Source organism: Coenobita brevimanus, chromosome 103 (assembly GCF_032717465.1).
Source record: "Coenobita brevimanus isolate Jiangsu-jjx chromosome 103, ASM3271746v2, whole genome shotgun sequence".
Lineage (NCBI taxonomy): Eukaryota > Metazoa > Arthropoda > Malacostraca > Decapoda > Coenobitidae > Coenobita > Coenobita brevimanus.
Window position 1 is genome coordinate 1,146,600 of NC_137056.1, and position 25,141 is coordinate 1,171,740.

Here is a 25,141-nt window from a genome sequence, read left to right on the forward strand (position 1 = left end):
CACTTTTCGAATCGATGGCTTTACTTCGCTTCTGAGAAGTGCTAATTTTTCAAAGAAACATTACGTCGATATGAAAAATAATTACGTTGCTGCTGAATTTTAAGGTACTGTCGATATCATGTAAAATATATGTCGGTTCTGGATTGTAACAAATACTATCCTGAGAAGAATCGAGAGCATGGTGGGTTGCAGACGAATTTCATTTTCATACAGTAACACCTAGCGCCTGATGATCTAGGCTGAAGTTTAGTTAAAGCTGACAGATCAGTCAGGACTGAAAAGGATAAGGAGCGGGCGCCGATACAAAGGCTACGCCCCATCTACTACTACTACTACTACTATGTCTTGAGTTCTACATCACAGCACACTGATCGAGTTCAACTTGGTTAAAGCAGAGCAAAAACAAATCAGGCTTTGTAGTCAAAGATTAACATTTAACCCCCTTCCTCTCTTTTTCATGTGTATCTCTACCTGACACTTAATATTTAATATGGGTACTGGTTGATTTGATGAAAGGTACAGGAAACAAATATATTAATGAAATATTAATAAATAATGCAATGCAGCTGCACTGTGCTGCTGTAAATGGTCATAGCATTTTGTGTTAACAGGTGTGAGGATGTATACTGTGAAACTGAATCTAGGGCGATGTCTGCCCGTGTGGACATCCAGCCTCAGCTACACCTTCCAGCGCCTCATTTATTCCTCCGCCACAAGAACTGAGGCCAACCACACTGGCATCGACCCTGACACATTTGGACAGCTGGCAGCTCAGTCCGGGAGTAGAGGCAGCCTTGGGAAAGAGAAAAGCACCAAAACGAAAAGGCATAAACAGTTTCCCAAGCCAGAGAATAGCCAACTAGGGCATTTTGATACAAAAAGAGATGTTCTGCCACTTAGTCAAGCAGGAAATTTTGATGTTAAGAGGGATGCTGGAGCCAAGGCAGGTTTGGAGAAGGCCACATTGGAAAAATGGAGGCAGTTCCGAGACACCAAATATAATGAGACTCTCAAGTTCCTGCAAGGGTTCCAGGATGACAGCGAGGAGGACTACAACCACCAGATCCGAAAGAGTGAAAACAGGAAATACCACAACACCACCGACGTGACAGGAGAGATGAGTGAACTTCGAGCTGCCAGTCAGGTTCCGGCCACAGAACATGATAGCACCAGCGGCATTCAAATCCCCATCATTCCTGATAATTTTGAGAGTAAAAGCAGAGCACAAAACCCTGAATTTACGGATAACTCTGGGGTCAACAGCGGAACACAGAGCCCCAAACATCCCGATAGCTTTGGAACCATCATACGCAAGGTAGCATACAAGGCCGAGGAAGGCGATGAAGGGGACAGGAGAGAGGAAAGGTTCGAGGAGGCACGGATAGCCAGGAAGCACCGACCCCAATGGTATGGACAGCGGATGAAGAACCTTTGCCGAGAAAGGAGGGTAAGTGACCTTGTTTCATTTTACCTCAAATACAGTTGAAGTAACAGATGAAATACAGTTGAAATAACATGATATACAGTTGAATTATTAGCTACAATACAGTTGAAATAAGAGGTAAAATACAGTTCAAATTACAGATAAAAACAATGGAAATAACAGGTAAAATGCAGTTGAAATAACAAGCAAAGTCTATCTATCTATCTATTGCCAGACGCCTCAATCCCGTTTGGGGTGGCCACAAACAAATCGCCTCCAAGTCGCCCTGTCCCCTGCCATTTCACTACCCTGCTCCCAACTCGCACCCCCCTCTCTCATATACCTCTCCACCCCATCCCTCCATCTCATCCTTGGCCTCCCCCTCCCTCTTCCCCCCTCCACCTCACTCACATACACTCTCTTCGTCAGTCTTTCACCCTCCATCCTCTCCACATGGCAAAGTACTCATGCAAACTCCATTGCTACCTGTGAGTTTTGCTGTTTCCTCAGTTAACAATATGATAAAAAGTTATGGTATTTAGGAACATAATCATGACCACAGGGTATTGTAAGACAATGTTCATGTACAGAACAAACTCCTTCCAAGGGGAGGAGGGGAAAGAATGCTTACTGTGTCCTCAGTATCCCTGCTTGTCATAAGAGATGACTAAAAGAGGCGTGTTTGTCTCATCTTTCACTCCATACAGTCATCATCTGCTCTTCTGTCCTACCTCTCATCTTGATATTACCCTATTTTTTCTGGCCTTTATTTTCCCTCTACTCCTACAGTGCCATACAGCCATATTATGGCTTGGTTACTATTCATTATTATTCCTTCCATCTTTACGGGTGAATTATGGGCAAGACCACTTCATTCATAAGGTCATCAATAATTTCAGCTCCATACTGACTGAAAAGCATAATGACTAAGTTAGTACATCAAGTCCTGGGACATACTTTATAATGGGAATTTTCTGTATGTTATTAGTCAAGTGGTCGAAAGTGCTATTGTAGGCTGTTTTCATCCGTCAAACATCTACAGTTCTACATCATAGCCAAGTTTCAGCAAGTAAGTGGCCAAGTATAGTCAAGGTGGAGGATAAATTTTTAATTATTATACCAAGGAAAGTCATGCCTACCGTATAACTAGGCTCATCGCAATTTCATGCAACCATGACTTGTTATTCAAGTTCTGAGTGGCCCAGTTCCATCAGATGTAAACAAACTGGCTGTATTGTAGCTGAGGGAAAAGGTCTGGTGATTGCATGTATGTCAATGGGATTATTTTACCAATTGCATCTTGCTTCTGCAGCTGGCCGAGGCGCTGCATATCCTGGAGGTGGAGATGCCCAGTGTGCGTGCTCGGCCAAATGAGTTCTGTTATAACGTCCTCATCAATGCCTGTGGTCGTGCTGGATACACCAAGAAAGCATTCCAGCTGTATAACCAGGTCATTACTTCATTGTTCTTCATTGTCATCATCATCACCTCTGAGACAAATATCACACAATCATCCTCCACTTCATCATCACCATCACCAAAATCATCATACATCATTACCTAAAAAGAATAATCAAGCAACCATCATCATACCATTCCCCACTAATAATAATTGTTGCAGGCAGTATCTAGAAAAGGAAATGATACACAAGTTTATAACTACCAACAGACTGCCAGTGTAATGAGATACCCACCCAATCATATAATAATGTTAGCCTGTGGTACTTTCAGCTCCATCCCACAAGCTGTTCTTGATTAACAGCCAATTTCATCTTGTCCTCGTGAAAGATACAGGTGCTTTAGACTAGGCTGTCCTGGACTAGTACATTTAAAGACAAATGACAAGCATTCTATCCTTGGTGGTATTATGTATACAGTACAGTATTGCATGTTCTGCTTCTTACAGACTGTTTTTATGTATTAGCCATTTCTCTTGTCAATTTTCTGGTGTACACACAGATGAAGCAGCGTAATTTGGAAGCGAGAGACTTGGTTTACACAGGACTGTTCACGGCATGTGCACATTCGCCCTGGCCCACCACTGACGGGCTGAATCGAGCTACACGGCTGCGTGAACAGCTCATAGAAAAAGCATATCCTTTCAATCAGATTACCTCACATGCCATGATCAAAGGTGAGATGATTAATAGTAATTAATATATATATATATATATATATATATTTATTTATTTATTTATTTTATTTAACCCGTTCTTCCAATGGAATTCACTAGCACTTGAAACATGGTTGCACCTTTACAGTTAAAAGAAAAAATTTTAGTATAACAGAAAAGAATGTTTTGGTATTTAAATTAGTTCAGCTCTTACCCATTTGAAATAACAATGATGCAGTGACCTTGTATCCAAAGGCCTTAATTACGGAGATTAATACCATCATCATCATCCAGACCTCCTTTCCTACCCCAGGGCAGGGTGAGGAGTAGCAGCATCCAGACAGCCCATGTTTGCCCAAGCCAATGGGCTATGCTTCCATTCACTCATCATTCAAGCCCCTTGAATCCTGGCTCTATCTGATATGCCAAAAACATTCACCACATTCTGTAGCTTCACATAAATGTATTTGATAAGAGTCAGTCCGGATACTGTCACATTAAAAATGGGTGCCAAATGCTTGGTCATGCACTTCTCACAACATTCATCCAGCCAGCTCGATCTCTTGTTAATCATGGCAGATGTTTCGGAGATTAATACCACCCTCTTAACTCTGGTATCTTTACACCCAGCATTCGGTCGTTGTGGGGACATCAAGACGGCCTTCCAAATAGTTGATGAGATGGTTGCTAATGGCCTTGTTGTCACCACTGAGACCATGAACTTCCTCCTTCAGGCCTGCATCAGTGACACCACAACAGGCTTTAGACATGCCATCATGGTCAGTATTTCATGGCGTAAAACATCCATTGTCATCATCATCGTCAATAGTATCGTTATCATGACTTCATTCCCTCTGCTGCTCAGTCCTTTATTGTTTAAAATTAGAATCACTAATTTTTCTCTACCTGAGCAGCTGCACCATAAGATTTTTCCTGACATGTTCCCCCTACCCTTCCAGGACAGGCATGGTGTAACTGGATTTTTCTTCCACATGTGTAATGGTTTCTTTTTCCATATGCAAGTATGGCACAAGTTAAATTTTTTTAAACATGCGCAGATGTGGCATGAGTTTTATATTTGCCAAGGCAGATGTGGCATGAGTTTTCTTCCTCCCAGGTTCAGGTGTGGGAAAACTCCCCACTCACACATGAGGATCATAAGTTTGTCTTCTCTTCTAAATGCACAGGTGTGGCGTAAAATGCGTGAGCTGAACCTTAAACCGGACATCTACTCATACAACCTTCTGATCCGTTGCACTGCTGAGTGTCAGGCTGGAGACCCCACCCTCACCTCTCAGCTGCTTAACCCCCAACAGCAACACACATCACATTGCAAGAATCCTGGGTCATCCAAGAAAACCATCACTGAGAAAGTGCTACTTCTGGACATTGATGATAAAGCTGGTAATGTTAATGACACACAGACTGCCACAGAAGTGAACAACGACAGTTTCAGTTCCTTTTCCCAGAGTACTAAGGATAAAAGCACCAGCAAAAATGATGTTAGTCCCCAAAACATACAAGACAGTTTTAGTTCCCAAAGTACCAGGCATCAACGAAATATGGACCTTAGTTCCCCAGCACGCCCCCAGGAGAGAGAGTTTACAGAGGTGGAGGTGCAGAGGGAGGTGATGGAGGTGGCGAACAGCGGACTGCCGGATATCTTAGGACACGAGGTGACCGCCGGGGTCGTGGTGGCACTTGAGGCACTGGACAAACCACAGGACAGGTTGGAAGAGTTGTGGTTTTGCATTTTTAAGGGATGGTTTGTTATGGCACATTTAAGCTTCACATAACACATAACTCACCTTCATTCATCACAAGTGCTGACCAAGTTCAGAATCAGAGGTCATGTGCCAATGAGTCATGTGATACAGATTTAGGGTGTTTTTCACTGGATTCCTAAATCTAAACTAACCTAAACTAAACTATTTTAAACAAAATTCATCATCAAATCTTGTGTTGCCCCATGAGAAGCATAGAAGCCCGGGGTTAGGCAAGTTGGTCCTGAAACAAAATTAACCTAACCTTATCAATGAAAGTAATTGTATAGAGAATACAAAATGGTCACTACTTTCAGACTGGCTCTATTGGGTGGGGTGAAAGGACTGATGAAGCAGATGATGAAAGACAAGGTGAACCCAGACTTAAAGACCGTCACGCAGCTGCTTACTTCCTTACCTTCTGACACACCAGCAGAGGAGGTAAGGGGAAAGGGATGGGAGGAACATAGGATGGAGGGATGGAGCGAGATGCAAGGATAGTGTTTACCAGCAGGGTAACTGTTCACAGAAAACATACTGTAAATGGAAAGTAAAATTAACAAGTCACTGCCATGAATACCTGCTTTCATAGGGTTTAACAAAAGTATAATGAAGCATCATAATGTGTTAACTGAATGGTGGATGTCAGGGCTAGATGATTTTCTAATGCCAACAGTCTATTTTTAAAAAATGTGGATGGTGTCCTTGTGACGTAGAGTCATGATTCTGGGGCTTGCTTGGCGAGTAATTGAAAGTGTGGCTAATTTCACAGAAATGCTGTTGATTATTTCACATTGTTTTTTTTTCTCCCTCCTTGTTCCTTGGCCCTACCTCACCCCATCCATGGATGGGAAAAAGAGGTCATGATATGATTACGATGAGGAACTATTTGATATTATCAGGCACTGCTACAATCCATGAGAACCATCGGACTGCAACCAGACACACAGTTCTGCAACATGGTCATTCGCAAGCGCACCATGAGGGGTGACCTACAGGCAGCTAAGGTTAGACAATAATGAAGTTGAAAAGTTGAAACTGATTTTGTTGATTTTTTTTATGAAATGAGGGATTATCTTTCAGGTAGCGGATAAGAAGATAGAGTACAATACATTGAACTGTAGACAACTTGACTTATGTTTACTAATAGATAAACCAGCACTGAACTGTAGACAACTTGACAATGTTGACTGATAGATAAACCAGGTCTTTATCAGTTGAAAGTTATGATGACACCCCAGTTGATGATGATGATGACGACAATCCTATAATTAATCCACTCCCAGGCTGTTTTGGACGTGATGCAGGATCACCACCTGTTGCCAGACTTGGTAACATTTGGATGTCTGGCCCTGGGCTGCCATAACCTCCATGATGCAACACAACTCCTTAACGACATGGACATGGCAAATTTTAGGTCAGATACAGTATCGCTGAATTTCCTATCCTAACCTCATTTTCCTTCTCTTCTTCCCTGTCCTCTATTCTTTTCTCTTCACTTTTCTCTGTAGTAACCATAGTGGTCCGTGTCTGTCTTGGTAACAACATTGGTATGACATCTTAAATTCAGAGTTAATTTACTGAAAATAATGACCCTCTTGTAACTTAACCCAACAGACCTAACCTTGAGATAATGAGTGCCCTGACCAAGAATGGGCTGGTGGTTGGCAACTTCCACTATGCACTAGAGATGTTGTGTGAGATGCGGAGGCGCGACCTGACACCCAACACACAGCTGCTGGAAAGTTTGGAGCGAGGTCGGGTCAGGGCAAAGAACCTCCTCTTAAAGCAGGTCAGTTCACACACCCACCTTCAGTGTGGCAGTGGGAGTATGAATAGTAGTGGTATTGATTATTAATGGGTATTTTATGTCATGGCAATTACAAGGTGTTGGACAGATAGAGTTGAGACTAACCATCTTGTTCTCACAGATTGAGAAAATGCATGTAAGGCCTCAGTTTTTTGGCTATATGCAAAATCATTAAAATAAAAGTGCATTTGGCTTTTCAGCCAAATTGCTGAATACACTCTGTTCTGTGGCATGTAAACAAACCATATCCAGTGCTTGCAGTGCTTCCATTAATAACCAGAAACACCACAATAAGTGATGATTATGATGATGATAATCTACAACTTCTACAGGAGGGAGGAGAGAAGATGTCTAAGTGGAAGGTGGATGGAGCACGGCTGTTCCTCCTGGAGTACAAGAAGTGGTTGAAGACATCGGATGTGCAGCTGCCTGACCACCCCTGGGCACAGTACAGAATGGAAGAGGGATGCAGTGTGGCAGGGGAGGCTTAGGCCCATATTCTTAATGGCTTAAGTTGCCTACTTACAGCTTTTCCGTTGGGATTTATTTTGAATGCTATAATTTACCTCTTCACTCCAAGGACATCTTATTATATACAATATTATTCTTGCTACCTACAGATGACTTTACTGGCTAATAAGATCCAGCTAGTAGTTAATGAAAGCTATACTCAGCACATCAGGGTCAGTCTTCTAAGTTAAGTAAATTCAACTGCAGACAGCTTGAATAAAATAAAAAATAAATCCTCTTATTGAAAGTATTGATATTGTATGGTATGTAAATCCTGATAACACCAATACACACTGCATAACATTTAAGAGAATATGAACTTGCCCTTTACAAATATAAAATAGTAAGGAAGAGGTGATAGGGAGCATTCTTATCCAACAAGAATACGAGCCTTAGAGCTGACTGGGGGATACTTCGGATGGAATGGGTGGTGGTGGGAGGCAGACTGAGGGTGGCTTGAGTGAAGGGATTAGCATAGATCCGACTCAAAGAATGTGGACAGGCTTAAGCTAGGTTTGATGACAGGGGATCGTTGGCTCTGACAGATGGGATGAAGCTGGGATGGATTAGATGATTAGGGGGAAACATCAGAAACCTGGGTGATGAGGTGACTGATTGGAGGATAAGACTAGAGTGAGAAGGTTGGAGGTGGACTGGATGATTAAAGATGGGCTTGTCAGGCTGGAAAATGACTAGATTTATGGGAAGTGGAACAGTGCTTAAAGCTGCTACAGAGAAATGTGTGTTTTCTAAGTACAGTATCATAAACTAGTCAACTTTAGGTACATGAGTGATGCATGTCCGTATTTAAATCTTATAGTGTACCACTGTCACAGCTTCCAACACAGATAAAACAAGAATATGCTAAGGTTGTCACAAACTCTGGGGGTCTCAATACTCACCTGACTTGTGGAAAACTATAATTTTGTAATATCAAATGCATGTTGTACTTACTGTATATACTAAGTATGTGTTTCATAATGCTGTATGTATTGGCTGTGTACATAACTGTATTGTAATTTACTAAGTAACTGCATATAAATGTAATTACCTTCATGTCCAAAGCCTGATCTCAATACATGGGGTGCTGACTGGTTCCTCATCACTTTACAGCTGTTTCTCTCTCCTCCTGGACCCTAACTACCAGACGAATAAAAGTATTAAATAGTTATCGTCATAACCATACTCTCCATAAATCTAAACGCTTAAAAAAATTATCATTATTTCCTAGAGTGAGATGATTTGGTCATGTGGAGAGGCTGGATGATGATGACTGGCTGCCGAAAGTGAGGAGTGAGAATATCAGTAGTACGGTTACAAGAGGCTGACTGAAAAAGACCTGGGACAAGGTCATAGAGTGTGACCTCAGGGTTACAAAAGGCTGACTGAAAAAGACCCGGGACAAGGTCACCGAACGTGACCTCAGGGACAAGGGACTGAACAGGGAGACTGTCAGTTTGAGTAGTGTGAAGAGCTGCCACAAGGTGACCAAGGCCAACGCATGCAGGCATGTTCGAGTTTTTTAACGATGCTATACGATTATCCACTATCTTATAAAAAAAAAAAGTGCCTGATTCCTCTGATTGATCTACCTCAATAGAGGTTACAAAGACCTTGGGGAAAATTATCCAGTTTATATAAAAGACCAGTAAATACAGTACATTATAAAATCTCGTGCTACATTAGTGATAAGCTTAATGATATTGTTACATTTAACATTTTTTAATATCTTTTTAACTACAATTCTTAGAAAAATAATCATATAAGACTAGTTCTTTGAATTATGCATAACGATACATGACCTGTGGTGATAACAGCCCATCCCTATATTACCCCTTACAAGATGTAGGAGTTTGAGGCCTGACTACTGTAGTCCTGAACATTTAAGGGTAGGTGACCAACCTACACCCCTGGCAGCAGTCATGATTTAATACCCTCCAGCTGCCTCAACCCATGGAAGTGCATTTACCCACAATAAGAGCCACCTCAGTGCTGAATATGAAGTGTAAGTTTACTTGACGCCGAGTAAGCCGAGGCTTGCATTCCATAAATAAGAAGTTGTGACACACTGCACAGGTTAAGGATTCAAACTAATACACACAGGATCTGAATTTCACGTTGATTGGCACTTTGAACTGCTATACCACCAGGCGTCAGAATGAGCTAAAACACAGCAGCAAATGACAAGTTCCATTACATGACAAACCTTTAAGCACCAGTACAGTTATACCTCACAACTCACGTGACGGAAGCTCAACAAATAGCTCTCTCTCCTTCCAGCAGGTAACTGCATGACTAGGAAGCATATTATATTTTGAATATATTGTATATATTGTGCATTTAGTAACTATTGTGATAACAGTGGTTTTGCTATAGATATGAAATATTTAACCTGATACCTGTACATTTCATAACAAACACTAGGAAGCAAAGGCAAGAATAACAGCTGTTTCTACAATTACTGGTACTACTGTTGGACAACCTTGTGATCTGCTCTGACTGAGAAGACCTGCAGCACACAGACAGCCAAGCCAGTGACCCAGCCAGGGCAAACAGTGTAGGCCCAAGATACTGGAGATGCTGTGTTGATATTATGAGTCACATTCTAGATGGCATACGAGGTTTCATACCATCTCTTCCTTGGCCATTTATTTTGCACATTACAGCATAATATTTTCATCCATGCCATTTACACTGTTTCAATATCAACATTGTTTACATCAGTGACTTACAACAGATTACCAAGTTAATTTGCAGACTAAACTGCTAAGGAAGAAGTGCTGAAAATTTCAAAATGCCATATAGAATATGATCCTAAGTATTGCATGGCATGAGGTGTAGTGTTGCATTGAGTACATGCGTTGTCTACAGTGTTATCCAGTCTGCCAGTATGAGACTGCGAATAAGCAGTGTCCCCAGCACTGTCAATGTACCTTTTTATATGGTAACATGCGATCATTTCCTGAACCACAAGGCCAACCTGAACTACACAGACGGAATTTAGTATCATCATCAACACCCAAGCCCTACTTCCCAATACTACATGAGGTTAGTTGGGTTGAGAGTTTAGTGAACCATGGGAAAGTTGAGCACAGTGAATCTGAATGAGTGTAAATGAGTACTGACTTGAGAGCTGCGTTGACCCCTTCACTATGGTGACACTAAATAATCAATAATTCACTCAATTTAACTAAGTGCTTTTTCAGCTCACATCCTGTAACTCAATGGCAAAATAAAAAAATCCTAGAAGTCAGCACCCTTTCCAAAAAGCTTTTTTGTGACTAGCACCTTATTTTAGTGCTAATCTACTGCAATGTTCAACACTGAAGATGGGGAAACTGCAACTGTAGACCAAGTTAAACTGAAAACAGACAGATTGAAGATGAGCTCTCGACATGAAGGGGCCAAACTGGAGCAAGTTGTTTCTTATCAGCAAACTACCTGACCATCTTAGACCAAACAAACATGCTGACCTGAGGCAAGAATAGGTCACTATATAACTACAGACAGACAGAAATAAATCCTCTTATCACCTAGGATCATACTTCTATTGGCTTTGATTTCCTAACACCTTGTCTTTAGTAACTCATTCTGCAGAGTACATCTCAATATCCTCCTGTATGCTAGGAATTCAAGCTACGTCAATATTGCAGGAAAATAAACAGTATGGAATAGAGCTGTAAGGTGTAATATGCAGAATAAATCACTAAGGAAGAGGTGCTATGAAGCCTCTTGTGCCACCTAAATATGACCCCTCTAAATTACAGGAACATCAGAATTAAAAAAGTAATGTCTCATTTTAAATAATCACAAACTACAAAAGCAAATGGAAAACGTGGCTCTTGGGTCCCTTCTTCCAATTCTACTCTTGCAACCACTGGATGATTTTATTTTGCTCAGGAAGACCCTCTCATGGTGCAAGAGTTACCCTTTACAAAATACAGTATCAACAACAAATGATTCAACTAAAATACAGCAGCGACTGGGTTCAAAACATTATGAGACACTAAATTTAAGAGATCAAATGCACTGAAAGACCTCTTCCTCGCCTCTCATACACACTGAACTCAAATCAAACCAAGAAAGACCAACTCTCAACATAAACACTACCACGATTATTATCCTTATCCTAACTGGCCTCCATATAAAAGCAGAACTAAATCAATTAAACAAATCTTCCCTTGTATAAATAATGAGAATCCTTCAGATCACAAACTAAAATAAAATGTAAATCAGTAAATACTTCATACACAATGAACACTAAAGTTTCCTTCACCAGCAGACTGATGCTTTTGCCATAAACATTGTCGCTTTTCACACTTTTGTCTAAGGTAAATATTCCTGAACGGATATTGTATTTCATTATTCCTTCTGTATGCAGTCCCGACAAAAATAGCAGGTAGGCACACATATATTGGAGAATATTTTCACGTTTGTCAACTGTTTCAAATGTCAAGACAGAAAAGTATTAATACTTTTTGACAGAGTGTACAATGTATTAGCTTTACCTGTACTGAAGGAAAAATTATTATATTAGTGTAGAGAGTCAAGAATTTTGGCAATATATTTCAGCTCCCACGAGAAGCTAAAATTAATGGACAGAATACAGGATACCATCAACAAATCTGTGACAGACTCTATAATTAATGACTTTGGTTTCAGTTTGTATGAGTCACTGAGCTACCCTGTAAACACCAAGAGCCAATTCAATGTTACCTACTGTGGAATATAGGGGCCTCAGGCTGTATTAATAATGATGATGATGATGATGATGATGATACTAACAATAATCATCATCATCATCATCATTCATCATCACCTGGACCTCCTTTCCCACCCAAGGGCAAGGTGAGGAAATAATAATAATAATAATAATAATAATAATAAATAAACTTCTGGAACTGTAATGGCACATGATACTACTGTACAGGGACATACTTGCAGTTTAATTAAGCTACCATCAAGCAATTTAATTCAACTTAGTGAGGACCACTAAATGTGAAAGAGGTATGTGTGGATAAAGAAACCTGCAGATGGTTCTGTCATGGTCATCCCTTGTTGGGGTGGTGATGATGCTGGTGCTGCTACTGCTGATGATAATGATGATGATGGTGATATATATGATCCCTTCAGTTCAAATTTCCTAAGTTGAATCAAACTGCCCAGAGACAGATTATTAAAAATAAAAAAGCAAATTATGTCTTTGTAGAGAAGGTTTCAATTACACCACTCCCACAACCCCAGCAATGGATTGTGGGCTGTGGTGAGGTGGGGTTCAGGCCTGCTTGGGGTGGATGCCGAGGGTGGAGTGGATGCTGTCAAGGCGTTCGATGTATTCGTTGAGGCTCACAGGCTCGCCCTCAGGGAACAGGTTTCTGCAAAAGGGGGAAGCAAAATGGTCACAGAGAAGCTAAGGAGCACTGCAGTGTTGATGTGCTTAAGTTGTAAAGTGCTCGAGAAGTACACTGTGAGCAAAATTTCACCAACCTTCTGCCAGCATTGTGTCCTGCCTTCAAATGCATATTTCATAATCCTCCTCAAATATGAGCAAATATCCTTCCTTCTCGTACTCTCTTCTCGTGTGCTTCGTGCTGCTATCACATACAAATAATTCATGTAACACCTTACCTTACCACAGTCAGCAGTGAAATGTTGAACTTTTGCTCACAGGTGTACACCAAGATGGTTTGGCCAGGTGCAGAGAACAGAGAGATTAACTAGAAGAGTGTATATGAGAGATGCGTAAGAGGAGGATGAAGTAACCAAGAATGTGGTGTGAACTGGAAGAAGTGTATCCTAATGGCAGACAAGATGCTGAGATGGAGGCAATTTGTTTCTGAGCATACCCTCCATGATTAAGGTGTCTGGTTATAGACAAATACATTGGCTGATAGTCAGACAGACAGATAGATACACAGAACAGTAAGTTATGTACATGTTCAAAACTCTTCATGGCTACCCCACCTGCGTGCAAGATATGGTTCTGCTGCAGCTGTTGTGGTGGTGGTGGCAGTGGTGGTGGTGGGGGGCCCTTTAGTGGGGGGAGTCTGACCCGTAAAGCTTTGCCACGCCCCACCTGTCATCCCACTACACTCCCTGGGGTTGGAATGGGGTCCTGCCTCTCTCAATGCTGCCCCAGCTCTCACTCCACCATGTGCCCCCGTCCCATATGGTCTGCTGGTACGTGTTCCAATCTCTCTTCTCAAGCCTGTTGCCCCACCTGTTCCAATTCCTATATCCCCTCCAGATGCACTTATATATACTCCTGTCCCTCTCCCCAGTCCTCCCTCACCTAATCCCAATCCTACATCGGTATGTGTCCTCATCCCACGCCCCACTCCTGTCCCCAATCTTATATCTCCTACAGACCCACCTAGCCTCCCTCCTATGCCACCTGACCCCCCTAGTAGCCCACCTGTTGCCCCACTTCCCTCGCCTGCAACCCCATCTTGCCATGCCATACCCCCCACTGTCCCACCTACTGCCTGCCCGCCTAGCAAACTACTTGAAGATCCTGGCCGACTGTTCTCTGAGGGAAGGAAAAAAAAATATACATGAGAAATACATAACAGAGCCGGTGATCAGCAGGTGCCATACTATAGTTGGTTGGTTTTTATCTGATGGAACTGGGCCACATCCATGACATATATTAGGTCACGGTTGCCCAAAATTTCATGAGCCTCAGTAATAAGGTACAAATAAGTCTCCTTGACTACTTATCAAATTGATTCTCCAGTCTAATAACACAAGGTAATCAAATGAGCTAAAAGGGGTTAGGGATCTTCATCAGGTTAAAGAAAATGCACTATAGGAAAAGCATACCAGACCCGAAGCTTGCTACACCAACCTGGGGTGGGTGTGATGATGGCTGGGAGTGGTGAGGGGGTTGGGGGTGTGGCCAGTAACGACAGCACCCCCTGCCTCTTCTTGTGCTTGTGCCGCTCCACAAGTGCCTGCATCCTTGCCAGGGCCACCACAACCAGCACCACCACCCTGATAATATATGTGCACCATTATCAACATAAAAGTTATAGCAGCCTTGGGGGAAGGCAGTGGCTGAATTGGTTAAGAGGTGGCCTACAGTCCTAATGGACTCAGGTTTGAATCCCCGCTGGGGCAGGAAACAGTTTAAGAATTCAAATTTCATAAAGCAGACGTTAACGATCTTCCAGAAGACCCACTGACATGTCATACAAATACCCCTGCTACGACCAATACACCATTCCTGTGTGAGAAAGCCCTAACATATTCAATATGGATGTTTGCACCGAAGTGATGATATGTAGAAGTGTATAGTATGTAGGAGGACTACTGGGCCTTGGGAGCAGGCTGTGAAGCCTATGCCTAGTGTCACACACACACACACACACACACACAAAATGTAAAGAAACAAATGTGGTGCTAATAACAACACATGGGCAGCATAATCACCATCATACTTCAAGTGGCTTTGGCAAACATCTTGAATCTGAAGAATCTTTTATGGTGAATTTTTGTTAGCTCCAGACAATTCTATTCAGCTTGGATAAGAAATCTCATGATGAAGAAGCTAAATGAAGGAAATATCTAACCCCTACAGTTTGAAGTCTCCCCTAATCTGAAACAAATTGTTCTGAGGTAACAAGAATAAAGCACAAAATATGTCATCATATCCAAAGAGCTAATCTTAAGGAAAGCAAATGTAGTGCTACAGACAAGTCATTTCCATTCTGCTATGCAATGCAGAACACAGCTACATTTCTCACCTGAACTTATAGCGTGTGGACTTGGGTGGTGATGACGATGGGGGTGGTGGTGGTGGCAGGGACAGGGGCTGGTGTGGGTGGTAGCGTGTGGCCATTGAGTGCAATCTGGCCAGTGTGTGTGTCTCAGTGTTGGCATACCCACGCAGCAATGCCAGCAGGTACCGCTTCTGCCACGTCAGTGCCTTCACTCGGTGCTCAGCCCTTACGTACTGACCATACACGTACTGAAGCTGTAAAATATTTGCAATCATCATCATCATCATCACCCCACCTTCAGTCAGTGCTGCCCCCTCAGGTACTGACCATACATGTACTGATGCTGCTGAAATGATCCATCATCACCATCACTGTCATCACCTACAGTAGACTTATTTCCCCACCTAAGGACGGAATGATGTAAGGTCCACAGAGAAGGAATCTGACAGGAGAAACTACCCAAAGTCTGCCCAACTAAATGGTCCACACATTCATTCACTTGCTACTGAAGCCCCTAGAATCACCCATAACACCACCATCACTAACCTTATCTTCATCCACAGTGACTTGTCCAACTGGCTGCCTTGCCACTCTGCATTCAGCCCTGGCTCTAGCTGGATCAATATCCCTGTGAGCTCGCTCTGCCTCCCAGTCCACCTCTCCACCACCCTGATGTGAGGTGGCATGACGCAGCTGTGTCGTGAGGCGGTCCACGGTGTCCTCCAATGAACAGATTCGGGCCTGAGCCTCCTGCCGCAGCTCTGTCAGCCGCAGCACAGACTTACACAACTCAAGGTTCTCCTGCAGTTGTGCTCCCAAGAACTCATCCACACTCTGTACACACACAAAAGTTGGAAAGGCTGATGCACAGATGGACAAAGGTGAACAGATGACAAATCACTTAACATATGAACACAAAACACACAACTCACAGCCAAAGGTGAATAAAATCTTCTACTTTTAGTGGTAAAAGTAATGGCACAGGTAGAAAGACAGATACAGATATATATAAAGCAAGTTCTCACTACTAGCCAGTTTTTAAAAAAGTCCTTTGGAAGTCCAAAGTATTCATCATTCATCATCCAATCCTACGTTGCCCCATGAGGAGCGTAGGAGCCCGGGGCTAGGCAAGTTGGTCCTGACATTTAAGATGAGAGTGACCAGCCTCACCAATCCCTGTGTAGCATTACTTGAGCAAGAAACCCCAACCACCCCCTTGGATTACCTTCACCGGCTCAAACTGATTGGAGCTCCGTAATTACCCACTAAACCACCAAGTGCCAAAATTTGGTTACCGTATATGGTAACCACCCAGCGCAGCAAATGGTTTCCTGGTGTACAGGAAACCATTTGGCTTGTCACTCAATGTAGAGTCACCCAAGTCCATAGTAAACTGGAAAAAAAAAACTATTCCAGCTCTTAAAAAAAGATAAACAATCAACAGACACCTTTATAAACCACCACTCCTACCACACCTTAACCCTGGCCAGTGCAGGTAGTCCGTGCCTGTCATTGGCAGTTCTCTCAGCACTCAGTTCCTGCCTTAGCTGCTCCTCCCGCTGTCTTCCTGCTTCCACCTCACGCACCACCGCACTCGTCTCCTGCCTCACACGGCATACCTCTGCCTCCGCCTCACCCTGGAGGGAAAGATGTAAGTAAGGTGGAGGCAACTGTTTTTTGACTCTTGCATTGTTTTTTTTTTGAAGAACTGGCTCAGTGGGTTAGAGCGCTCCGCTCTGACCAAAGGGTCGGAGGATCAAATCCACCCAAGGGTCATTGATAGACATCAGGAAGGGCATCTGGTCATAAAATGCTACACACTCCAGTCCAAAAGTCCTCTACCCAGGGGCAATGCCTTGGGGGGGGGGGGAATCGATACTTGTATAGATACAGACAGACAGAACTTGATACTATGGATACAGATACATTAGGTTGGGTGTGCTAAGCCACCTCCATACCTTCTTTACCCCTGCACAGTTGTTGACTTTATAAGTGAGTTTTATCCACCTGTGTAAAATACAACTCTCATGTGTGGTGAGGCTCCCCAAATTCAGCTCTTATCAACAAGGTGAAGTCAAAGGCTTTTCATCTCATTAACTCTCCTCCTCTCACTGGCTCCCTTCAACCTCTGTCTCTTAGCCACACTGTTGCATCTTTATCTCATTTCTATCGCTGCTTCAATAGTCACTCCTCCTTTGAACTGTCTGCTTGCATTCCTCCACTACTATGACGGATGTGTAACACTCATCTAGCAACAAACTCTCATCCCTTTTCTGTTCACCTCTCTAATGCAAGAGTTAACCGTTAGTCCCAGTCTTCAGCGTATGCAACAGGTCAACTCTGGAAGTGTCTCCCTCTGTCTGTACTTCCTACTGCTTATGATCTCCAGTCTTTCAAATGCAGTGTGTCCAGGCATTTCAAAATGTCATCCATCCATCCATCATCCAATCCTACGTTGTCCCATGAGGAGCATAGAAGCCCGGGGCTAGGCAAGTTATTCCTGACATTTAAGATAAGAGTGACCAGCCTCACTCATTCCTGAGTGGCATTATGTGTGCAATACACCCAACCACCCCTTGGATATAAACATTCACCAGCTCAATCCGATTGGAGTGCCATAATTACCCACTAAACCACCAGACGCCATAATTTGGTTACTTGTAAATGGTTATCACCCAGCGTAGTAAATGGTTTCCTGGTGTACAGGAAACCATTTGGCTTGTCATTCAGTGTACAGTCACTCATAAGCTGAAGGAAGAGGAAAGAATGAAGGAAAAATAAATAGAAAAGAGAGTGTCAAGTCACCCGTAGGCAGAAGGACAAGGATAAAATGCAGTAAAGAACGACAGAAGAAGGAAAGAAAGAAGGAAGGAAGGAGGAAAGGAAAGGACAGACACCTGAGGGCAGCACTACATCGAGTAAGTGGATGGTAAGCGTCCCCACCTACCACTGTACGGATTCCCCCCACCCCCCCCAGGAACAATGTGCAGGCTCCTGGCCTTTGGCTCCTTCTTCCTTGTATAAAAAAAAAAAAAAAAAAAAAAAAAAAAGATAGAGAGAGAGAGAGAGAGAGAGAGAGAGAGAGCGATACACAAATAATAAAAAACCAACATCTAAATTTAAATATACTGCCAGATACAGACAGGATGACAGATAAATATAAAGACTGCTAAACATACACATGAATACAGACAGTTGTAGTGTACAATAATTATAAGGATGTAGATGGTAGTGTGTGAATGAAGTGAAGCCTGCAAATCTTGCCTCTATATCTGGGGGGGGGGGGGCATTTAAAACATTCTGAAGAGTGTGAGGGTGAGCAAAGGTGGAGCCTGTATATGGTAAATACTGAAAACTGTATGGATGGCATATAAAAAGACAAAAGAAAAAGACGAAGAGAAGTGGCAGAAAGAGTAATACTGTAGATAGGTGTGATTTACTCACAAGCTTGTTAATGGTGCGAGTGTGAGCAAGGTGGAGCTGATGAGCCTCCTCCCTCAGTCTGTGTGCTGCCTCACGATGCGCCTCACCCTGAGTCCTCACCTCACTCTCCAGCCGCCGCACTTCACCCTCGGCCTCACGCAGTCGACTCTCAAGGTGCTGCACACGCTCCCTCTCCTGGCTCAACTGCAGCCAAGAGACAGAGATGTGGCTTTTGTCTAGTGGGTTATGAGCATGTGGTATTAACCGAAAGGTCTGATGTTCCATCACACCCAAAGGCCAACAACTGATGCCAGGAAAAGCATCCACTTGCAAAGTGCTACATGCTTCTACAAAAATCTTTAAACTGGGGCAACACCTTAGCCCCTCACCATATGGACAATGCATGGTGTGATTCTTTTTATTACAAATTTACATATCAGTTAGTAAACTACAGCCATGTCTTCTACATAACAGAAAATTTAAATAACATAAAAACAAAGCCCTGACAACAGAAACAGGATATATAAATGTCATTTAAACCTAAGACAGTGTTCACAAAACAGTGGCTTTTTTACCTTCCTAAGGAGGTCCTGCCTCTGACTTTCAGCTGTCCTGACAGCCTTAGTCAGCTGTGTGACTCGGCCCTGCTCCTCAGCCAACTCCACCCTGGCCCTGGCCTGCTCTGCCCTGGCCTCTTCCCTGCTGGCAGCAGCCCTCATGCGCTCTCGTTCACACATCAACTCAGCCTCCTGCCGCTGATTCTGCTCCATTGTCAGCTGCATCTGTGAGGGCAGCAGGAATGAAGTATCATGGGAAGCACTTAGGACTGATATGATGTATATGCCCAATCCAAAACTAAATTTGAAGACTCTGGTAGCAGAGGCACCTGCCATAATGGTCGCAGCTCAATGGACAGTAAAGAGAGGAGTCCACTGGCTCTCCAAACCTTAACTTGCTGAAGCTTGTCAAGCTGCAGAAAACCCACATCACCCCTATCCATTACCTCATCCAAAATGCCACAGAGACCAAACCCTCAGCCACAACCACGCTCTGGTTTCATCACAGGACCAACTGACCAAACCCAGACTTTACAGATCTACTTTGTCAACTTTCCTTACCTGCATTACTCCATCCATCAGAGGCTACGTACCTTCAAAACCAAACAAATGCTCATAGACATATGGCCTGTGATAAATCCCACATAGGCAGTCCTCACTTACAACTGTTTTAAATAACTCTGTTCCAAAAACATGTTGATCTTGATTATCTACTTTTTATCATTCACCTTCTATGAACTGAAATCAGGCAGACAGTGGACGTGCTATAATTAACACAGACAGAAAGACAGACTAACAGAAACACACAGACAGACTGACACACATATTCATATAAAACACAGATGGGAAAACTGACAGATATATTCACACAGGAATACTCATACCAGGGTACCCATTGGCAGGCTACAAACACCTGCCTAACACAACCCCAAACAACCTACACACCTGCAGGTCCTGTACTGAGGGTGTGGTGGTGGTGCGTGGTGCCGCCTCACTTCGCGCCTCCTCCAGACGACTGTATAGGCTCACAATTTTCTCACGTTCCTTCTCCAGGCTCTTGCGTAAGTCCTGTTCACACAAAATAAAGATTCCTAAAGATCATGACTCTAACTAACACCTTAAGACAGCTGAGGTATGGAAAGAGAATGCACAAAAGTGAGAGAACTATCAAGAGTATACCAACATAAAGAAATTGTTTCATTTTGTTTTTGACGGTTCCAATGCGCTTGCATGTGTCAGTCTTGGACACCTAATGGTGGCTCTCCATGCTGCTCGATCTCTGGCAGCTTCCCTATTCTCTCCCTTATCCCTGAGGTCACACTCAATGACCTCGTCCCAGATCTTTTATGGTCTACCTCTCACAACCCTACCCCTAACACTAACACTTATCACTTTCTGCACCCAATTATCATCCCCCATCCTCTCCACATGCCCAAACTACCTCAATCTACCTCTCTTCATCACAACACCAATACACTCCAATCCCATCCTACCTCTTAACTCTTCCATCATAAACCTAGCCCCTCCAGGCCTCACACTCAGGGACGCACTGCACATCCACCTAATCATTGCCACACAATCATCCACACAAAATATCATCATCATCATCATCAATCATTATTATCACTGTCATTGTCATTGCTGTCATCATCATCATCATCCATACCTCTTCCCACTGTAGAATGGAGGGAGGCAGAGCCCAAAAAGCAAGAAAAAACTTGACAGAATAAGAAACTTCTCAAAGTCTGCCCAGTGAAATATGCTACACACTTACAGGTCTAAACATCCACACTAATGCACTGCATACCACCAACTGGCTATGAGTCAAAATACCTTGCAATAATAAATGTAAATACATCCCACCCATATTTTTGTAGGAATGAGGCACTCTGTTGCAGGATGGCCAAGTCAACTTAACACTGAAAATCAAGTATCATTATTAACTGTTTCCTTGGGATAAAACTACTTCTTTCCTACTTCTGGATGTAAATACATCACTGAATTGCACCCCCATCTTAACTGTACCCATATATACAAAAAATATGTAGGCATTTTAAGGTCAAAGCAAACTGCTGATATATAAATTCTGGCTATGACTGTCAGTATGCAGCCAAATGCCTCATCAAATGTTACTAATGTCATACAATCCTTTACTACACAGGGATAAAAGTACGGTGTTTCATGTAAATACAGTAAAACCTCAATATAACAAACTTCAATAGACCAGAATTCGCTTTTATCAGAATCGAGGAGCTACAGGACTAAATTCCTATATATTGGAAAAAGTCTGATAAAGCCAGCAGTCCGGACTGCCTGACCACTTCAGCTATATTCACCACAATAAGGCAAATAAAAGACATGTTTGTCAGTGTACAGTACAGTATCATTATATATATATTATACTATTTGATTAACGTACTGAAGTTATAGCACAGTACAGTACCGCAATGATAGTCAAAACAGTTTAAAAACCATTCATCCTATCCGGACTAATGTCTGATATATCGGAAAAAGTCCGAATTAGTAGGGGGAAGTCCGGATGTCGTTTTTATTGGAATTTCGCATTTTTCGAAGTGGCTTGGGCCCCAATTAGTTCATTATAGTGAGGTCTTACTGTAAATCACTTAATAACATGTGATATATATACACAGTATATTATGGTACTGTTCTTCCATATTACAGGACCTTGGCACCAAGAAGACAATGTTATGATTCTACAGCATTTCCATAGCACTTAGTTGTGACAACATCATATTCTTGCTGATCTGCTGTTACAACTCAGCAGCAAAGATGAAGAGATGTCAGCTTTAGGCCAATTTAAAGGAAAAAGAGAACAGTGAGCTGACCTTGATGACGGCGTCCTGCTGTGACTTGGCGAGGTCTGCCAGTTTACGCTGCCGGTTGAGCACTTTGGACACACGGGTGAAGTTGCTGCGCTCTCCATCCAGCGCTGACTGCAGCTCCTCCACCTGACGCACTCGACTCTCAATGTTCTCACTGCAAAACACAATGACATGAGAAGCCTGGCTCTAAATGCTCTCACTGCAACAAGCATCAATGTGACACACTCAACTCTTAACGCTCTCAGTGCAACAGGCATCAATATGACACACTCAACACTTAACGCTCTAACTGCAACAAGCATCAACATGACACACACAACTCTTAATGCTCTCACTGCAACAAGCATCAACATTACACTCAGTTTGTAACATTATTACAACATCCACCAACATTATATACAATTGGCTCTAAACACTCTTACTGCAACATACCACAACATGATGCAGTTGGCTCTAAACACACTCATTACATCAACATGACACACTTGATTCTCCATCCTCTCACCACAACACTCATCCCTATACCTTGATTTTGAAGCTGCAAATTATTTAAAATAAATAAATTACCCCTGCATACTAAAAACGTGTTTATAATATGCTGAGGAAGACAGTAAGGCTGGGTAATAAAAAAATAATAATAATAATAACAATTGAGAGAGAGAGGAACTATATCATAATTAGTATAAACCCAAGTGCAGTGGTTTTCTCTTAAACTGTCAGTACCTCAGGAGAGACTTCTTGAAGGGAAAAAAAATTAATCTGAGTAAAAGTGTCAAAAATCAAATGCAGTTATTAAAAATAATAGAAATACATAAAAATAAAATCAAGGGAGAAGAGATAGGGTCCAATGCCATGACCAGTACAAATTTAAATGTGGCAGTCTCCTGCTCAACTTTCTGCAGATCACACGAGACCCCTTGTCATAAAAAGAAAAGTTTGTCATCATCATCGTCAAAACCTCTTTTCCTACTTAAGAATGAGGTGAGGTAGGGTCCTCAGAACAAGAAAAAAAACTGATAGGTGAAACTAACCATAAGTCTGCCCAATTAATGGGGCCACAGTCTTATTCACTCACCATTCAAGCCATGGGGATCTTGACTTTACCCACTCTGCATAAACATCCACACTCACAATTAATCTGAGTAAAACTGTCAGCCAGTAAGAATTGGAGGGGAACACTAAACTATCACTAGCACAGACCTCAGGGTTGTAGTCTCCTCCTGTGTCTTCTGTAGCTCCAGCCTGGTGAGGAATAGCTGTGAGCGCAGTCGTGTGATCTCTGCAGCTTGGTCTGCTGCAGCCAGCTTCTCCCGCCGCAGCTGCTCCATGGCCTCCCTCCCACGCCGTCGCTCACCCTCATAACTCAGCTGCCACTCACGTCCTGACACCTGCTCCTGCTCCATCTGCCACTCCAAAGCCTCAACTGTTGAAGTATCAGTAAATAAAGTGTTCTGAGTATGTGCTTAGATGGTATGATCAAATTATGGAATGAATACGGGTAAACAGGGTAGTGAGAAGGGTGTTATGTGAATGAGTGTGAAGGCAGGTGGTTAACAAGAACACCACCACCACCACCACCAGAAGGAACAGGTAAAAAACAAAATATTATCCATTTGGCAAATGTAAATGCTGTCACAAATATATAGCAATAAACCACGAAGGCAGACTCACTCTTATTTCTTGCATCCCTATCTTTCTTTGCCAGTTCCTCCTCCAGCCTGGCCACATGTGATACCAGGTGTGTGCGCTCTCCCACCCCTATGCTAGAGAATGTTGTGCTGCTGGGTGAGGCTGGCAGCAGGGTGCGTTGCGTGGAGTCCAGATGACTTCGGTGCTTTTGTAGGAACATCAATTCTACCAGTGTCAACATCTGTACAGGTGAAACAGTACAATACATTAGACTTTTTCCTTTTTATAAAAACTATTACTGTATAATTTCTCTCCTATTTTTCACTCCCTACATCCATCATCCAATCCTATATTGTTCTATCAAAGGCAAAGGGGTCCAGGGTTAGATTATTTAGACATTTACGGCAAAAGTGACCAGCTCATCACCCATAGTTTGCATGATTTTAGCAACAAACCCCAACCCTGCAGAGTGTTTCCGTGTACACACCTCAATGCCCTGCTGGTGTAGTTTATTCATGATACGTTGAACCCGTGTGGCCACCTGCCCTTGCTCTCCCGCCTCCCCTCCCTCACTGGCATCGCTGCCCACACTGGAGTCCCGGGTCGAGGCATCCCCCACTGGCCGCCGCCCTGCCAGCTGGGCCAGGGAGTCATCTAAGCGGCCAGACCGTTCCAGCTGCTCCCTCACCTGAGCCACCAGCACATCCACTGAGGCACAGAGCTCAGCTATGGAATCAATATTTAAACAAGTAAATTATACATCTCCTAAACAGCCGTAATCTTTAAATAAAACAGTACACATAACAAGGTGCCCAGAAGCGAAGACAGATACACCAAAATTAATATCAAGATATAGAGATCCTTTTCTTACATTTTAAAACTAGAATTTCACTTTATGGCATATTGTCAACTGTCTGCCTTCAATTCTAAGTACCTTATATACAGTCTATAATATTCCTTCCACATTAAATGTCCAGGAAGACCTGTCTGACTCATGCTACAAGAAAAGCAGCCATAAAACTGAAAATTATATATTTTACTATTCTAAAAGTGGAATAACCATCCTGTGAGGTAACTTACAAGTGTTGTGGCATGTGGTGGGTGGTGGTAGTGCCTCTGTGTTCGTGCGCTGTTGATGCAGCTGGCTCAGGGCATGCTCTGTGTCCTGCTGGGCCTGCTGCAGAGCTGCTTCATAGTTCTCACGCTGGCAACACATAGTTGTCTCGTGCTCTCGGACCAGACGACTGGACACTTCACTCACCTGTACACAACAGTGCTGTTGTCAGTGTTAATAATTACTTTGAGTGGGGCCTGTGGTATGTCTATCCCCCTTTATTAATACTGACAAT

The 25,141-nt window shown here is 42.8% G+C and overlaps 2 protein-coding genes across 2 annotated transcripts in view; one reads left to right on the top strand and one right to left on the bottom strand.

Annotated features, from left to right (window-relative positions):
* Positions 1-8,703, top strand: LOC145415760 (pentatricopeptide repeat-containing protein 1, mitochondrial). Its single transcript, XM_080285000.1, has 11 exons — positions 1-104; positions 612-1,447; positions 2,736-2,873; positions 3,383-3,557; positions 4,167-4,315; positions 4,724-5,265; positions 5,617-5,740; positions 6,202-6,306; positions 6,586-6,716; positions 6,917-7,091; positions 7,442-8,703. Exons 2-11 carry the CDS (start codon positions 620-622, stop codon positions 7,598-7,600), a joined length of 2,526 nt encoding a protein of 841 aa, XP_080141126.1. The 5' UTR covers positions 1-104; positions 612-619; the 3' UTR covers positions 7,601-8,703.
* A 3,814-nt stretch (positions 8,704-12,517) lies between these two features.
* The window catches only part of LOC145415549 (uncharacterized), a 113,814-nt gene continuing 101,190 nt past the window's right edge, over positions 12,518-25,141 (bottom strand). The window contains exons 42-55 of the mRNA XM_080284772.1: positions 24,873-25,053; positions 24,280-24,518; positions 23,835-24,033; positions 23,364-23,586; positions 22,167-22,317; positions 20,266-20,388; positions 19,339-19,545; positions 18,785-18,967; positions 16,816-16,977; positions 15,887-16,174; positions 15,365-15,594; positions 14,467-14,612; positions 13,584-14,148; positions 12,518-12,994 (exon numbers count right to left, since the gene is read on the bottom strand). Of these exons, the coding sequence (XP_080140898.1) occupies positions 12,895-12,994; positions 13,584-14,148; positions 14,467-14,612; positions 15,365-15,594; positions 15,887-16,174; positions 16,816-16,977; positions 18,785-18,967; positions 19,339-19,545; positions 20,266-20,388; positions 22,167-22,317; positions 23,364-23,586; positions 23,835-24,033; positions 24,280-24,518; positions 24,873-25,053 (2,997 nt within the window). The 3' untranslated portion in view covers positions 12,518-12,894. The remainder of the gene's footprint in view (positions 12,995-13,583; positions 14,149-14,466; positions 14,613-15,364; positions 15,595-15,886; positions 16,175-16,815; positions 16,978-18,784; positions 18,968-19,338; positions 19,546-20,265; positions 20,389-22,166; positions 22,318-23,363; positions 23,587-23,834; positions 24,034-24,279; positions 24,519-24,872; positions 25,054-25,141) is intronic.

Coding starts and splice junctions, on each gene's coding strand:
- LOC145415760 (XM_080285000.1), top strand. CDS start 620: ATGTATACTGTGAAACTGAATCTAGGGCGATGTCTGCCCGTGTGGACA. Junction 3,558..4,166: donor CTCACATGCCATGATCAAAG/GTGAGATGATTA, acceptor CTTTACACCCAG/CATTCGGTCGTTGTGGGGAC. Junction 5,741..6,201: donor CTGACACACCAGCAGAGGAG/GTAAGGGGAAAG, acceptor TGATATTATCAG/GCACTGCTACAATCCATGAG.